At 38.3% G+C, this 17,420-nt stretch overlaps 1 protein-coding gene across 1 annotated transcript in view; it reads left to right on the plus strand.

Annotated features, from left to right (window-relative positions):
* The window catches only part of LOC146455586 (uncharacterized), a 325,355-nt gene that overhangs the window by 82,681 nt on the left and 225,254 nt on the right, over positions 1-17,420 (plus strand). Inside the window, 2 exon segments of the mRNA XM_085094073.1 lie at positions 138-466; positions 848-986. Coding sequence (XP_084950199.1) covers positions 138-466; positions 848-986 — 468 coding nt within the window.

The following is a 17,420-nucleotide window of genomic DNA, read 5'->3' on the forward strand; positions in this document are numbered from 1 at the left end:
GTTTTTTTTTTTTTAATTCTAATCACTACTACGTCGATAAAAATGTTTTCCAGCAGTATTTTGCAAATAGTAATTGGTTTCTTAAATATTACGATTTTACTTTTCTCTAATACTCGACATGATGTGTTCCTTTGCAGAATGTCGAGAAGCTCTGGGCGTGGAAAGCGGTGCAATCTCTGACGCACAAATCAGTGCTTCGTCACAGTTTGACGCTAATCATGCCGCCATCCAGGGCAGATTACACTTTCAGAAATCTCCAGGTAAAGTAGGATCATGGTCAGCTCGTACCAATGATGTAAATCAGTGGCTGCAGATTGATCTTGGTAATCAGGCAACCAAAGTAACCCGTTTGGCAACACAAGGAAGGAACGCTTACAGTCAATGGGTAACCAAGTACAAGCTGCAGTACAGTCAGGACGGCGTCACCTTCCACTATTATAGCGACCAACCACATACTCCACCCAAGGTAACATAGCCTTCTTCGAAAATGAAAACTCAACCAGAAATTGAAGTCTCAGCTATACTTAAACGCTTCATTACCTCTTAAGAAAGATATATCTCAGTATTTACTTTTTTTTTTCAGTAGAAACGTCAACACGTTGTTGTCATCAGTGGGAATTAGATTTTTATTTTAACAGTCGACCTTTTTTGTCAAGATCCAAGATAATTTATTGCACGCGTCAAAGCAATGCAATGCTCAGTTACGTGTTGTTGATTGAGCTTCATTGCGAAAACACAATCCACTTAAGAGCAATACCCTTCTTGCCTTCAAACCTATGATACTCTTTGATGAATTCGACATGTGACGATGTATTTTCATTAAAAGCCTTTTATTTCGTTACTTTAGGAGTTTGCTGGAAACACCGATTCGGATACGGTTGTTTCTCATGACCTGGCCACAGCAATCAGGGCACGCTACATCCGCTTCCGACCAACAGCTTGGCATGGTCACATATCAATGAGAGTAGAACTCTACGGGTGCAAAGGTAAAGTTGCTTTTGATACTAACAGGTATTCTTTACAGAGGTTCTCAGAGTAGATATATCAAGAGCAATATTTTTAACTTTTTTTTCAATTTTAATTGTCACTACGTCGATAAAAACACCTTTTTTTCTTGAAAACGGGCCACAACAATCAAAGCAAGCTAAATCTGCTTTCGACCAACAGCTTGGCATGGTCACATATCAATAAGAGAAGAACTCTATGTTTGCAAAGGTAAAATTTCAAGTACTCTTGACACATGTTACCAGGTAGTACTAATGGTCAACGTGCTGTTCGTATCTTACACATGTCAAGAACAATTTTGTTACCTTTTTTTCAATTCTAATCGTTAATACGTGGATATAAACTCTTGTTTTGCATGAGTCGGCCAGCGAAATCAGGGCACGTTACATATGCTTCCGACCAACAGGTTGGCATGGTTACATATCTATGAAAGTAGACGTCTACGTCTAAGCCTGAATGTTTTTTTTCAATTGCATAAATTGGAAAATTCACTGCGATGATCACTTCTCACTTTCATCTACATCCGCAGTTCATAAATGAATCATTTCATATACTTTAGATCTTTTCACTTCTCGCACGGGAAAATGGGAATTCACAATTGACCTTGCTCCCAATGTGTGGCTTCATAGCTCAGTTGGTAGAGCATCGCACCGGTAACGCGGAGGTCACGGGTTCGAATCCCGTTGAAGCCTGAATTTTTTTCGGGCTTCTAATTTCCAATTGCATAAATTGGAAAATTCACTACGATGATCACTTCTCATTTTCTTGTAAAGGTACAGTTGGTTTCTTTACTTAAAAATTGCTCTTAACACACCTTTTCACCTTTAACTTTAGAATTCCTACGTCAGTATTTTCTTCCTGGTTCACAAGTCTATTATGGGATATTGTAACGCTGTATTGGAGCAACTTCTTATACCAAAGAACTTGATCAGCTTATTTCTTCTGTAATTGTTTTTCACTCGGCTATTATATTCGGTTATGACTTTGATTTTTCTAACAAATCAGAGGAAATGCGCCAATTCTTCAAAATAGGTGAATATTTCGTCTTAGTTGTCAATATTGGCCCTCACCACGCTCAAGAACTTTATCGACAGTCAACACTTTAATACTGGCCCATTTCCGCCTTGAGGACAAGGAAATAAGTCAAGTAAGTCAAGTCGGTACTGCAAACGTCACTACAGGAAATAAACGACAGAATTCCACTCACCATCACTTCCAGTTTCACCCACACAAGCGTGAAGTCAAACGTATCATCACAAAGAAGTTCACGTTGCGTCTAAATGAACCTGAAACTAGTAAAATTTCCACAACCTCCACTGATTCCATATGTCTAACGTGATAAAAGCATTGGTAACTTTCGAGTTAGAAACGTTCTCAAATCCGGCAATCAACCTGGCAGTTTTTAATGCGGCCGCGCACTATGCAAATCACAACACGGATAAAATTCCAGGATCCATGCGATCTATTGAAATCATTGATAGTTTTTTATTGATCTCCGCTAATGTTATCTATTGCATAAAATATACGTTTTAAAAACGTTATACATTGGTGAGACAGGATGGAGGCTAGGCGGACGATTTCACGAACATCTTAGAGACGTTGAAAGAAATAACAAAGGTGAATCAAAGCCAGTCGCTCGACACTCTAACCTGCCTAACCCGGTCTTCTTACTGGTAGTTTCAATACTGATATGTTTTCACTGACATACCATGTGCATTCTTATGAAACGAGAATTCCGGGGCTCCTTTATTTACCCCATTGTAGGACTAATATAAAAAAAGTTTTCTATCTGTTTCCAAGGCCCAAAATTTGTTAATTCTCTTAGCTTTGATATTTAAAATGCAACATGTATTGCCTCTTTCACTTCGAAACAATTCCTGTCGATATAAACCTAACGTAAACCTATAATTTTTTTTCTTTTTTTGTTTCCATGTTTTTCACTTTTTCGATTTACACTTCTTTTTAGCCTAATTACGCTTGAAACATATAGGTAATTTAATGTCTTAGGCCCGGTTCATACGTCGAACTTTACATGAGCCGAACCTAATACCTATTAAGGTCGACCCAAATAATTAAGTTCGGCAGTTGATTCAGACGTCGAACCTAACTGAAGTCGAACTTAATTAAAGCTAAAGTGAGAAAGTAGATTTTCGTGGTCAGCGGCTGTTGTTTGTACTCAACAAGATTTAAAATGGCGGGAAAGATGAATTCTGACATGGAAGAGCTTGCTTGATAAAATAATAAAGACAGGCCAAACACGGCTCCTACAGGTCGAGATAGGAAGAATATGACCTTCAAAGCTAATTTGCTCTTACGAGTACGTCTTTCAAAGATCTCTCTTTTCTGTACGAAAGTAAGGAAGGGTCGTTGTAGATCTCCCCTAGCAGAGGCTGATTTTCTATCAAGTGTCATTTACCAGGAGCCATAATCAGGGATGGAGACCGTAACGAGATGCCATTTTGACTTGTGGGCTTGTCCCCATGTGTTGTATCAAAAAATCTATTTTTAGAAAAAAATTGCGCCATACGCGCGTGCGCGCACGCGTGTAAACAGCCAGGATTTTTTTCTACCCGTTCAAAATGGCGTCCAAAATTTTAAAATTCTGCCAGGGAATATATCCTCAGTACTCACATTTAAGGAATTAGACCCTCGCTAAGAAAAGGTAGCAATTGAAAGAAGACGGGAAAAGTTGGAATAAGCGGCCTATTGATCACATGACTCTCACAGTAAAGTCAAAAAGGCGCCAAGACGGTGGCGCTGCGTGCGTTGCTACTGTTGAATGAATGAAAAAAGCTTACACTCTACGGACATGTACTCAGACACGTAAGGACTTTTTTATCTTTAGTGAATTTTTTCTCAGCTGCTTTCCGTGTCACATATAAGGTAGTAGCCCCACGCGTGTATTCACGCGGGTTTATGACGTGAAGGGGGAGGGGGCGCAATTTTTTCTAAAGCTAGTTTTTTTTGGTACAACACAAGGGGACGCGTGGACCCCACGCTTACGGTCTCTATCCCTGATTATGGCTCCTGTATTTACTCATCTGAATTGTTTTAGGTTAGACACAGAAGGGCGATATTTCATAACAAACCTCAAAATGTTTTTGCGGGTTTTTAGTTTGTTTTGTAGTGCCGACATTCTTTCGCGGAGGTTGACTTCTGAAAGAGTTTTATCTATAAGGTTATCGAGGTAATCTCTGATAGGTAATCTCTGTTTGAATAGAGTGATGTTTTCTTCAAATGTTGTTTTTGAAGATTTTGTTCTGAGAAGTCTTGAGTCTTCGCCTTTGATATAGCCTATATTGAAAGTTTCTGTCGGTTTGAAGTGCATGTGCACATCAAGAATAGATTCTTTTTTTTTAAATCTTTCGCATCTCAGACAAGTATATTCAGTTGTTTCGAAACAAGAGGAGCAAGCACATTCCTCATTTCCCGCCATCTTGCTCAGAATGAATTCCTTTGCGCATGCCAAGTCGATGGAATGCACAGACCTCTGGGATAGATATAATTTATATAATTTATACGTAACGTATGCGTTTGGTTCGGCACATGAAAAGTTCGACGTCTGAATCGAAGTCGAACTTTTGCCGTTCTATTCGACTGGCGCAGTCGAATAGAACGGCGGGTCGACCCAAATACAAATCTGTCGATCCTAACTGATTCATACGTCGATCTTTACATGCGCCGAACCAAATGATTAGGTTCGGCTCATGCAAAGTTCGACGTATGAACCGGGCCTTAGCTCTTTTTTATTTCTACTCTGCCATTGATTCTTTCATTATTCTACTGTTAATTTGGCGATAAATATACACAACAGACGGAGCCCATTATCTAAAAGCTTTGTGGTTTCTCATGGGCTTCATCGGCACCTTTATTTTATTATTATTATTATCATCATCATCATCATCATCATCATCATCATCATTATTATTATTATTATTACACTGCCTTGTATATCCCCTTATTGTGACAAAAATAAGCTTGAAACTTTAAACTTACAAATACAAGGCAGTCTGTGGTATTTCTTCACACCATGGTTATGGCAGAAATCTGCAAAGGTTTCACAGTAAAAATTAACCTTCCAAATCGGCATTCTTACTCCCCATGGATTCATTCGACTAATGTACCCTTGTTTTTCACGTAACTATGCTTCCACCAATAGCGAACTGCTTCACTTCTCGCTATATACAACGCACACAACCCGCAATTCCTGATATCGAATTATGATTTCGATACAGTGTATCAGCAATGACTTTAGCTTTGTGTTGATGTGTCCACAATTTATTGATTATTTACCATGTTTTACGGGAAACATGTCTATTACCAGCTAAGTTCACGAACGCCAAATTTATTTCGTCTTCTTCAGAGGATGCTCTCTTTTCAACAAACAGTCGACTCTTGTTTATCGCAGATGACATGAATTGTTGTACTTGTTGTGTTGTGGGAGAAATCAGAAAATTAACTTATTCCATTGCCGCGCATTGCCATCTAAGTAGGCCTTATCACGGTTTTCGACGCCATTTTGACGAGTAGGCAAACAGGCTTGAAATAACAGTGTTTGTATGGAAATCCGATGTCAAATAACTTTCATAAAACATCGCTTCTGAAAAATTCATGAATTGGATCTTCTGGCATTAGGAAAAGGATTTTAAGCAAAAAATGGAGGAATGTAGCTGTGCCAGAAAGCGTCCAGTCGTGTTTTGAACTTTCCAAACGTTTCCCTGTATTTTTTTTCCCGCGAACTATTTTAAGTAGCAGTTCACGGCTGGTTCGCTTTACAGACAAATGTATGGAAAGTTCAAAACACGACTGGACGCTTTCTGGCACAGCTACATCCCTCTAATTTTTTTTCCTAAAATCCATTTCCTAGTGCTAAAAGTTTCCAATTCATGAATTTTTCAGAAGCGATGTTTTATGAAAGTAATTTGACATCTGATTTCCATACAAACGCTGTTATTTCAAGCCTGTTTGCCTACTCGTCAAAATGGCGTCGAAAACCGTGATAAGGCCTATTACCTTTGAGCTGCTCCCGTCTGGCCTCACAGCTCAGTCGATAGAATGTTGCTATCATATCGGTGGTCAGAATCCCGGCGTCATTTGTTCGAATCAAAATTTGTTTTACCTCGTGTGGATCACATTTTCTTCTTACGAAAATGCTCAAGAAAAATTAAGTAGTTTCCTCGCAGTAACTTAAATTTACGCTGCTGTGTCAATTCTCTTATTTCTCAGCTTATTTAATGTACCCTTCAATGTCAAACGACAAAAAGTTTTAAAAACTCCTTGACTCCATCATCATCAAACTACAACCCAAATATTTTACAATTGATTCATGCTTTTGCTTGCAGCTATCGAGTTTTGTGCACTTGGGAAGTTTGGAGTGTCGACAGAAGCTTAAGAGTTTCCAAGAGCAACTTCAGCGCTCTCCAAACTTCACAAGTGCATTATGACACGATTTACTCACAACTAAATGCCTGAAACAATTGTTTTATAACATTGCCAGTGGAAATGAACGCAGATGTACGACGAGCAACTTAACGAAAGCCGGGACAAAAGTCGAAAACTAAATAGCGCGAAGGAATCTATAAAATGAAAAAGGTCTTACCTTCCTTTTTCTTCTTCTTTTTTTTTTTTCCTTATCAAGAATTAATTCCTTGACCATTTTTTCTGCCGAAGAAGTCTTCTACTGTTGCACTAGGCCACTCGCGCGAGAAAAAAAAACATTTCTCACTGCAAAGCAAGGAACTGGTAAAATTTGCTTACGTCATTAATGAGTAACCGATGAGTAGTCAGCTATTAGTAACTGATTTTTGCCGATAACTAATGAGTAATCGATGACTAATCGAAGATAACAAATTTTATATAGAAGAAAGATCCTCGCAGTTATGTACGCAACTTAAGCAGTTGCGAAAAGAAAAAGCTTGAAACAATTCAGGCTTGAGCGGCATTCGAACCCGTCCTGTTCAAGCATGAATTTTTTCCAAGCTTTCTTTTCGTAACTGCTTAAGGAGGGGGGTGAATAGGGGTAGGTAAATCCGCTGATCCGCTAAAATTAATGGCTGAATCCGTCGATCTGCTCAAAAAATCAACTAAATCCGAATCCGCAGATTGTTTGCCGCGTTAGATGATACGCGAGATACAAAGTGACTTCAGTTGTTGGAGTTGCCTTGCGTGATATTGTGTTTTAGTGTTAAGGATGACTATCAACGAAATATTTATTTAACCAACGTCTCTATCGAAACAAAATCTTGCAGATACGAGAAAAAAGAGCAAACTTGAACTTCCTGACAACCAAAATCCAAAATCCGAGACCCAAAACTGGATAAAACCGCGATCCGCTGTGATCATAGGATCCGCAGATCCGTTAAAATTTCGCTCTGAATCCAGAATCCGGGCTAAAATATTTACCAAATCCACCGAACCGTAGACCTATTCACCCCCCTCCTTAAGTTGGATAAATAACTGCGAGGATCTTTCTTTTATATAACCTTTCACCCGCTTTTCAAATATATGTTTCATATATTCATACTAATTTATAAAAAAAAAAAATTGGCCTACTCTCCCATCTCATTGATTAGTCATTTATGTCATTGACTACTCATTGGGAAACAAACTGTCTTAAACTGTACTGCCCTTCTATTAGATAATTAAATAACTTTTTGTGGAACTTATTTATATTTTTTAATTGTTTGCAGAGGCAACTTTGTGACTGTCGTCACTTCAGTTCCTTTCTAAAGAAACTGCAGAAAGATCTTCCATTTTTGACTCACTTCAAAACCCCAAGTCGACCATAAACTAAATGTTGCATTCGTAGGTAAAATAAACGCTTCATGGGTATTTGTAGCAACGGTTGTATTAGAATGATGTAATACCGTATACTTTATTAAAAATGTAGATTGAGGTAAAGGGTAGTTACATAATAGTCTTAAAGGTGATGTTGTAATGAGGGAAAAGACTTCTGTTATTGCTGTTTAATAAAGGTTGACTCATATATGAAGTATGTGCAGCCTTGTTTATGTGCATATTGGGTACAACGGAAACTTCCAATCAATTTCGGCCCTATATCCCTTCTCATTGTCACTTATTCTTACTGCTTGCTGGGTTATTCTTATTTGTCAAAGAGGTATTTCTTGATCGAAATTTCTGTTTGTCGTCTTTACATCTTAAAATGACGTGCTCGCCCGATTGCCGCAACCAGCTTGTTACAGTCAAGTATTATACTATTAGGCGTATATTAGAGATTAAAGGTACAACTGCTCGTATTAGATATGCTTCCATTCATGAAAGTTTTCGGTAATTTCTTTGCGCAATTTGACTTAACTAACTTTTGCGTCACATCTCTCAAATCTCCTCCAAGGACTTTTACAACAGACTTAAAATTCTATTCGTAACAATTCGCGCTTCGAATTTATCATAACAAAAAAGTTTAACATTTTGATTTTAAATTGCTGTATGTAGACTGATTAACTGTCTTATTGATTGTCCAATCTCCAGTATCGTGATATATCTTTTATGGCCTTCTCCTAGTCCAAGACAATAGAACTCTTTCTCTTTTTCGCAATTCACTCGCTTCATTATTCCAGGGTCTTTCAGAAAATCAGCACACTAAAGCGTCTGATTTTGTCCGTTTTTGTCTGCAAACCTTAGTCAAAAATGGCTCCCAATTTAACATTCCTCCGCTTGCATTTAAATTAGCCCTTCTTGCCTCGTTCAAGGTAAAGTATTCTTTTGATTTATGACCTCAAGAACAAGGTATAAGAATGGCTAATTTTGAATACGCACAAAAGAATATTAAAATGGTTTCTATCTTGAAATAAGGTCTGTCGTGAATTTTATTCCGATTTACATTATATATTCAATGAGCTTTGCACCGGTAAGGTAAACAGGATAAACACCCAATCCCCAATTAAGACCCTTGTGCTTATTAAGCAGGTATTTGTATTAAACAGCACATTATGAATGACTGAGGTTCTACACTTGATGGAAAAACAACACAAAAATAAAAAACTCAAATCAAAAACGAAGAAAACGTATAAAACAAAAAATGTAACGATAGAGTACATACGTTCGCTGCATGTTTTCTGAGATATCGAATAAAAGTCTGTAATAAATGTACCAAAAAAAATAATACAAAATAACAAACGCCCAGATAGTTAAAATATTTTTTTTTTTCCATCACAAATAATAAAGTTGACTGAGTGCAATTCGAACAATCAGACTTGGGTGGGTGAACCAGAATACTTTTGGCCGGACAGCAAAATACCGTGTTTATTCGAATAATAACCGTCCCTCGACTAATCTCCGCTCTAGACTAATCGCTCCCCCTTCGGTGGACATATTTGAAATAATCAACCCCACCCTCTCCCCTTCACCTCCTTTGACTACTAAAACCCTTCTACGTCTACCCTCCCCCCTTCTTTCACCTCCTCCCTATCATGTTCAAAATTTACGCCTTAGAAAGGAAAAGAGAGGCTGATCGAGGACTCCGAAGACATTGACATTGTTAGTTCATAACTGACCAAATTGAAAACACTTTTAGGACACTGCTGAGAAGATTTACAAAGCCCATGTTCTGTTTGCTTTGTGTGATTAGAACGGTTAGGGTTAGGGTCCAGTGTCGTAAAACCAAAGTAATTACCCTGACTAATCACAACAAATGTAAACAACACAACGAGCCAATCAGAATTCGTAACAAATACATGTAACCGGCGCCAAGCGCGGGAAATCGCGTGCAGCGAAAACACGATCGGTTTTCGTTTAGATTTCCGTTGGTTGAGAAAGTGGCGCGAGTTTTGTTAACCATGCAATCACAGAGCGTAGTAATGCAAAACCAAAGCAAACACGAAATTACTTTCGACACTCCATTGAAAACCGCTCTATTTAATGATCAAACGGAATAATATTTAGGGCACGACCTCTCACGAACAATATTTAAGATAATCGCCGCCCTCGACTAATCCGCCCCTCGAATAATCGCCCCCTTTTAGTGCAAAAAAAAAAATTCTCACGGCTATTATTGGAATAAATACGGCAGGCTATGTCACCTCCTTCAGAACCCTCTTCATACCAGCTTCATGTAACAAACAACTCAAGTTTTTCTCTTAATAAACATAATCTCAAGCCTTCCATCCGTTCCTTTTTCTCTGTGCTTCTCCTTTTATCTTATTTAATCTTTTATTGTTGTCTTCTTTCTACTGAGCACGACAAACTGAAGAAGGGTATTTCCTAGCATTTTCCGGGTCGCTTTCTAGACAAGATAACCAAATCTTCAAATTATGGATAATAGTCGAGCTTTAACTTTTTTTCTTTCAAGTTCTTAATCGAAAGTTCACTTTGTGCTTTTCCAGGTGATTTTGAAACTTACGGGGAATTTGACGACCGCCTAATCATTTCCGCTTTCTCAAAAACGCAGTATTAGAGAGAAACTGTAAAATAAATGGTGTACGACTTACAAGCAATTAACCAATAATGCAGTGTGGCCTCCTAAAAGCCGACGTTAGGTAAAAGTGCAATGTCAGGTGACTAGCGACACTCATTTGCGGCAGTACAGATACAACATTTGCTAAGTGATGAAAAGCAAAATATGAAGCCTTTGACTGACAATTAACTAAGTAGAATTTTGATGGTTTAAAAAACTATAAAGAAAACAAGTTTGTTGCGAGTCGGAGGTGATATGTAAGATAATTGTCAGTCCTGTTTTTCTGATATTCATCCTACCTCCATGTAAGTCATTTACAGTGTCCTCAGTTACCACTGCAGTGCCCAATAGGAATCAATTAATCCTCGCTTTGTACATGATTTTCTCAAACTCATTAATAATTCAAAAGCCAAAGGCAAAGGAAAACATGCACCGTGACGTGTTTGGTTATCTGATGAAAAACTCCTCGTTTTTTGCATCCCTAATTTCCCCTTCAAAATCAGTTTGTTTGAGAAGTTACAGCGAACACTCGTCAAAGTGTTTCATCGCAATATCAAAAACTTCGAAGTTCGTTAAAAATACTCCTCTTTGCGTCGTATTTTCGACTCTCTTCTCGGTGTTTGATATGTGATGATACTCTGTGTCTCGTGTTTGATATATTACGTACAAAGATGTTCACTTGCGTATTTTCATCCATTACTGAAAAAACTTATCAAAACAAATTAACAAAGCGTATTTACAAATCGGTCCGGCTTGAGCCAAAGGTTAATACTATAAAAACGAAGATACCAGGTGACGCCGAATGGTCCGAATACAAACCCAATCAAAACAAGGGGAAAATATTGTTAACCAAGGTCGTAACTAGGGTCAAAACATGAAATCATCAAAACTAATCGAAATAGGCTATTTTTCAGATGTCCTCTACAGTGCCTGCTATATCCGAGTTTGAAGGCAGACACATGGGTGGAGTGGGTGGGGAGGGGAGTGCTTCGAGACTGAGTACAGTTCAAGTTTTCAGTAGACCTGCATCTTTCAAAAGCTCTTTAGGGCTGGGAACATTGTTCTGTTGTTCGTTCTTTTGTTCTCTCGACCAACCATGTAAGACATTGCAAACGTTGCAAGTTGCTCCGAAGTTTTGGGCCCTGAGCAGTTTGAGAGGGGGCATGTTTTGGAAAAACCAGTCAGATATGTATGCTGTTTAACACAAATTGAGCACGTGTTATACCCTTTTACGGAGTTTTTTTCCTCTTAGTTATTGTTAGTTTTTTGATTTGTTGTATTAGCTTTATTATAAATTCAAGTTCAAAGTTTCACTCACGTATGAAGTATAAAAGAGAAAGAAGATGCTCCCAAGAAAACGACGCACTTCATCACGTTATGAAGTTGGCACTAGTGAGCCGCAACATCCGAGCACAGCTCGTGACTACTACCGAGGTCTACACTTTGAAGCATTAGATTGCTTAGCATCTGCTATAAAAGAGCGTTTCAACCAGCCAGTATTTCTTGTTTTCAAGAAGCGCGACGAAGCGCGAGTGACGCGTGACGCGAAATCTTTGAATGTGCACGAATGAGATTTAATTGGCCAAGTAGCAAGAATCTGTAAGCTAGTACACGTTAATCTTGCCACCACCACAAGAGAGCGTTCGTTTTCAACCGCTAGATGAGTGGAAAACCTGCCTTCGTTCTCAAATGCATCAAGCACGTTTTACTCATTTGTCCATCCTAAACACTCACAAGACAAGACTGGATGGCATTTGCCTGGTACCGGTTGCCAATGCTTTTTGTATAGCTCAATGACAATCGCAAGAGAAATTTTGGGAAATCCACGGTGGCGGATTTTCATTAACTATGCTGTTGAGATATAAGTGATGCCATAAGAGTGCTGTTGCTACACTGAACTACCGACTCATAATATTGAAATATGGAGCAAAACTTGTAATAATATGATGTAACACGCCATTTTATAGTTGTTATGAAATTTAGTTACTGTTATTGACAGTTATTGGTGTCATTCCAGAGTCCTTTTAAAGCAAGGGATCGTATCTCGTAACATTTTTGACTGAATAGTAAACTACTTCCGTTAACGTTAATTTGATTCATGCTCACAAGTTATTAGAGAAAAGACGTAAACTACATAAAAGTATTCACTAGACGAAAGTAGTGTTTGAATCGTACTTGCTTTATTTTGTGACGAGAATTTACAAGGCTACAACCTTATACAAAAACTGTCAGAAACTTTTCGACCGAAAATATCTTATGGAGAATGTTGAAATACATTTCCGAGCCTCTTGATTTCAAACTTTTCTGGGGTAGGATGGCTCCAGAGCCCCCTACAAACTCGCCACACCGGCGCTCGTTTTCAAGCCCCCACCCCCCCCCCCCCCCCCAGTTGAAAATGGGCTCCGCCTTCCCTGCGACTGATGATGATAGTTTATCGATAAAAACACGTTGCTTTAAAATGAAATGTGACATTTATCATATATTAAACGCCACAGGGTGTAATTTGCTGGCACTTTGAAATTTATGTCTTCCAAATCATGTTTTTGACATGTATGATAGTCTCTGAATAAACGTACCGCAAAAAGGAAAAACCATCGAAAAATTACAGAAGGCTGTACGAGAACATTAACAGGTGTATGTTTTCATCTTTCACTTATAATAGTGAATGATTCAGCTAGTCAGACAAGGAGAGAGCACCAGAATATTTTAGGTCTGAAACTTGAAATTTTGCCAACATTTTGGTTGTGAAATATATGTAACGGTACCGACAGGCGCCTCTCAAAAGCAGCTGCACATGGCAGACAACTCATCGTTTCTCCGCCGCGATGAATACGATTTCATATCTGCTTTCTTCGTGTGCCGCTTTCGTATTTCTCTTTCTTTTAAGATTTTCTATTTTCTAGCTCGTCTCACTTGCTTTCTACCCCAGAGAAACAGATATTCCAAGTTTGAATCATGGCTTTTAGTTTTCTCGTAAATCAATTTTTTATCACCAAAAATGAAATAAGAAACTAATGCCGTGTTTTGCCAGGCGGTTTTCAATTTTTCTGAGATTCTACGGCCCGGAAAATAAATTTCATTTTCTTTTGAAATGCAGCATTTACGAAGGAAATGTGAGATAAATAGTGTGTTGCTTTTAAGCAATTAACCAGGAAGTAAAAATTTTGGTAAAACCTTTCAATAACAATTCTGTGCTCTCACGGCGACGAGAGTTTGACCCGAAAAAGAAACCACTTAACCTAAACATAATACAAAGCTATTTAAAAAACAATTAACCAGAAGTTTAAGGCTGCGAGAAACTAATATCAAAACAAGGTGATCCAAGCTCATTTACTTATGTTGATACAAGAAAAATTTATGTACTATTTTAGTTTGAGAACGTTTCAAAATATTATTCAGATCTTTTTCAGGCTCTTTAAAAAACCAATTCCTTCTTCCTAATTAGAAATGTTTAAAACCTTGCGAGTATTTTGCAATCTGTCTCCGAAACCGACATTCACATTACAAATATATTGGACATCTGCACAACTAGAATACAATGCCAGTTCATTTTTTTTCTCAGCCACTTATGATATCCACTAACAAGCGGAAAACTTATAACCTCCAAAGCTGTTTTCCTTGAGAACAACAGGCACGTCACGGAGACCGAGTAGTATTTCAAATCCACTTCAATGTTTGCTGCCGAGTATGCTTTATTAATTCATTGTGCTGAAACAATCCCAGTTCAATCCGTACATTTCACTGACTTGAAGAGCCTTTCCTCATTAACGATCCAACGGAGGAATCACCTTTGTCGTCGTTTCGCGTGTATTTTCTTCGAAATGGAGAGAACGACTAAGAGGGAAAGAAAAATCACATCTTGAAAGGATTTATATCGACAGACATTTGAAGCCCTTTTAATAAACAGGAACAAGAAACCTGGTTTGTTTTCATGACGCTGAAATAGCTCCTGATAGTCAGTAGTTAAAGATTTCTTTGAATTCAGTCGCTTAACTGCTCGTGATTCTTAACTAAAAACCTTAGAAACCAGTCAACAAAAATGACCTCAAATCACAATGCCACCGTCTGTGGACTTCCAAGTTGGATTGGCATCGTACGAAACGACACGGTTGCCTATATTAACGACATTCTCCTTGCTACCGTTAACGGGTCCTGCGCCATTTTTGCACTCCTTAGTAACATGGCCATCATTGTCGCTGTCAGCAGGAACCCCTCCTTGCGAAAACGCAGCAGTATTCTACTTTGCGGCCTTGCCTTCGCGGATTCCCTCGTGTTGCCTCGAGTTGTAATTATCAGTTTTGATCGCCATTATGCCTTGTCCAGACCGTTGGAATATCTTGCTCTGGGCAAGCACGATAAGTTTCTTTTTCCACATTACAGAAAATGTAAAGAATAAGTATAGATATGTTTTGTAGGGTCTTTCCAATGTAACCGGTATACCACTTCTCCTGGTTATACCTCTTATATAATAAAAATTCTGTTAGTACTCGGTCATTTTCTTATAGATTCACTTCAGTCAGTTACGAATGCAGTCGCAAAAGCCATCGTGCTTACATGGAATATACGCTATCAAATTGCTATTGTTGTTGTTATTATTATTATTATTATTATTATTATTATTATTATTATTATTATTATTATTATTATTATTATTATTATTATCATTATTATCATGCTTTTAAAATGTCTATTCGTATTTAAAAAAAAATACATATTGATATTTTCAGAGTGGAACTATAGTGGCCATAGACAAACGTCGGGTATTCCTATCGTTGCAAAATGTTGCGAGATTTGTAGACGCGTATAGAGTTGTTTCGATACAGCTCATTAGTTTATGCCGATTACTCGTTGTTTTTTACAATCTCTGTTTTACCTCAATAGTACCTATATACACTCGATTGCAAAAACGTTGGCACCTAGAAAGCATAGACCGTGAACGATGAGACCCAACGGATTTGTGGGTAGTATTTAAACAACAACCTCATTTCCATAATCAATAATTTACCATTCTCATTCTTTGCAATAAATAATACAGTGCTGCCTTAATTCTTCCGAATAATTTTCTACCAAATATTGCGTAAGTTCATCGCCTGTTTTGAACTTAGGCAAATCGCGAACAGTGCATATCACTCAAATTGGCCTTTGTTGGCCAACTTGGACACTTAAACGAAAGCTTGGACAGTTTCCATCTTTCACCACGTGCAACTAATAGGTCATCAACCGCCGCACGAGAATAGAATATTATGCAAATAAATTTAGTACACCTATACCCATGAAGCCATTGGGTCTCATCGTTCACGGTTTATGCTTTTTAGATGTCAACGTTTTTTCAATCGAGTGTATATACAAATATACTACACTTGATCTTAAATTTGAGGTGGAAACACCTTTAGTTTTCATCAAGGAACAATGACTCAGCAGTCTCAGCACACTAAATTGTTTTTTTTTTTTTTGGTAAGATGATCCCCTGAAATATTTAACAATTATTTTACGAGTGCAGGGACCGCAAAGGGGGAGGGGCTCCCCCCCTCCCCCCTCCCCCCCCCCCCCCCCCCCGCTTTTTGGATGTTTAAAAATATATTTTATCTTTTTTTTCTTCTTAACCATATCCATCACTCACAGAAACAATTCACCTTACATATTATAAAGGTTTTTTTCAAGGAACCCGACAATTTCAGACAGTTTCTCGTTAGTTTTGCTGCTGAACGGACGACTAGGTTTCAACCGTGAAATAACGGAATTTCATCTGTTGTTTCTATTTTCATTCGTTCTTGGATCGGTGTTTCACGAAGGTAAAGTTTCATTACTGAATAAGTTCTAGGGAGTTTTTGCACAAAGACATTCATTTATGAAAGCTACTTATGGCCGTAAGGCGTAAGTATTTGAAACCGGATAATTATGTACAGCAACGGTCATCCTGGATCATTCAATCCTGCTGCCGTAACTAACAAAGAAGCACATATGATTTACTGAAACATGAACAACGAAACTGGGTCTTCACGAGCTGCTCGGTTTCACAAGAAAACAAGTCGGAAATTTCTGCCTCATCAGCCTGTTGTGTTGGTCAACTGTCAAATAAAACACGTGAGATGAGGGATCTTACTAGCTTTAAACATGCAATATCCTAGGATATAACTTTTTATCATGTTTTTTTTTTCATATTTCTTTAATGACTTAATTCCTGCTGTTATGTTGTATTTTAAATTATTACTATTTTTACTACTATTATTAGTCTTGATTACCATATAAACTAGATAGTACTATATCCTCACTGTCTATTACTTACCACATCATGAAACTAAGTTATGGGAAAGAGATCCGCTCCTTGTCATTTCCTGAGGAAGACCGCTGTAACCCAATCCCCGGCATTCCAATGTGCACATCGCATACAAAAACCCAAAACACGCAACACTCAAAACACCCATTACTCAATACTCAAAACTCCAAAACTCCAAAGATTCAAAATGCCAAAGATTTAATAACTAACAAAAGCTAACAAAAAGGAGAGACGAATATAGAACACTAAAAATAACGGTGCAAAACCTTCCTAAACACGAAAAGGTGTAACTTAGCAAGAAATCTTCTGCAAATTGCTTTGATCAGCGAGGGAAGGAGCAGCTTTAGAGCCAGCGGAAGCTAGACTAAGTGTGACCCACTCTAACAAATCCAAAGGAACAGAGGCGCTAGAGCGGCGTGTGTAATACAGCGCCATCTCTGTGCTCCGCCAACCCACATACTGGGCGATTTGATCAGGGGTACAGCCCAAACCCTTAAGGGTATAGATTAATCCTACCCGGAAACTGTGAGGAGTCTCTCCGTCGTCGATACCAGCGGCCTTAAGGTATTTATGGAGCCGTGCGGAGACGGCTGAGCCACCCAAAGGGCTATGAGAAACTGCCTTCTTATGTTGCGAAGATCTAAAAAGGTACTCACCGAGAAGAGGGACACCTAACGCTTTACAAGCCGCAATATAATAATTCAACCAAAAAACTGGACAGACAGG

This window comes from Pavona decussata, unplaced genomic scaffold (assembly GCF_977016875.1).
Source record: "Pavona decussata unplaced genomic scaffold, jaPavDecu1.1 SCAFFOLD_272, whole genome shotgun sequence".
NCBI lineage: Eukaryota > Metazoa > Cnidaria > Anthozoa > Scleractinia > Agariciidae > Pavona > Pavona decussata.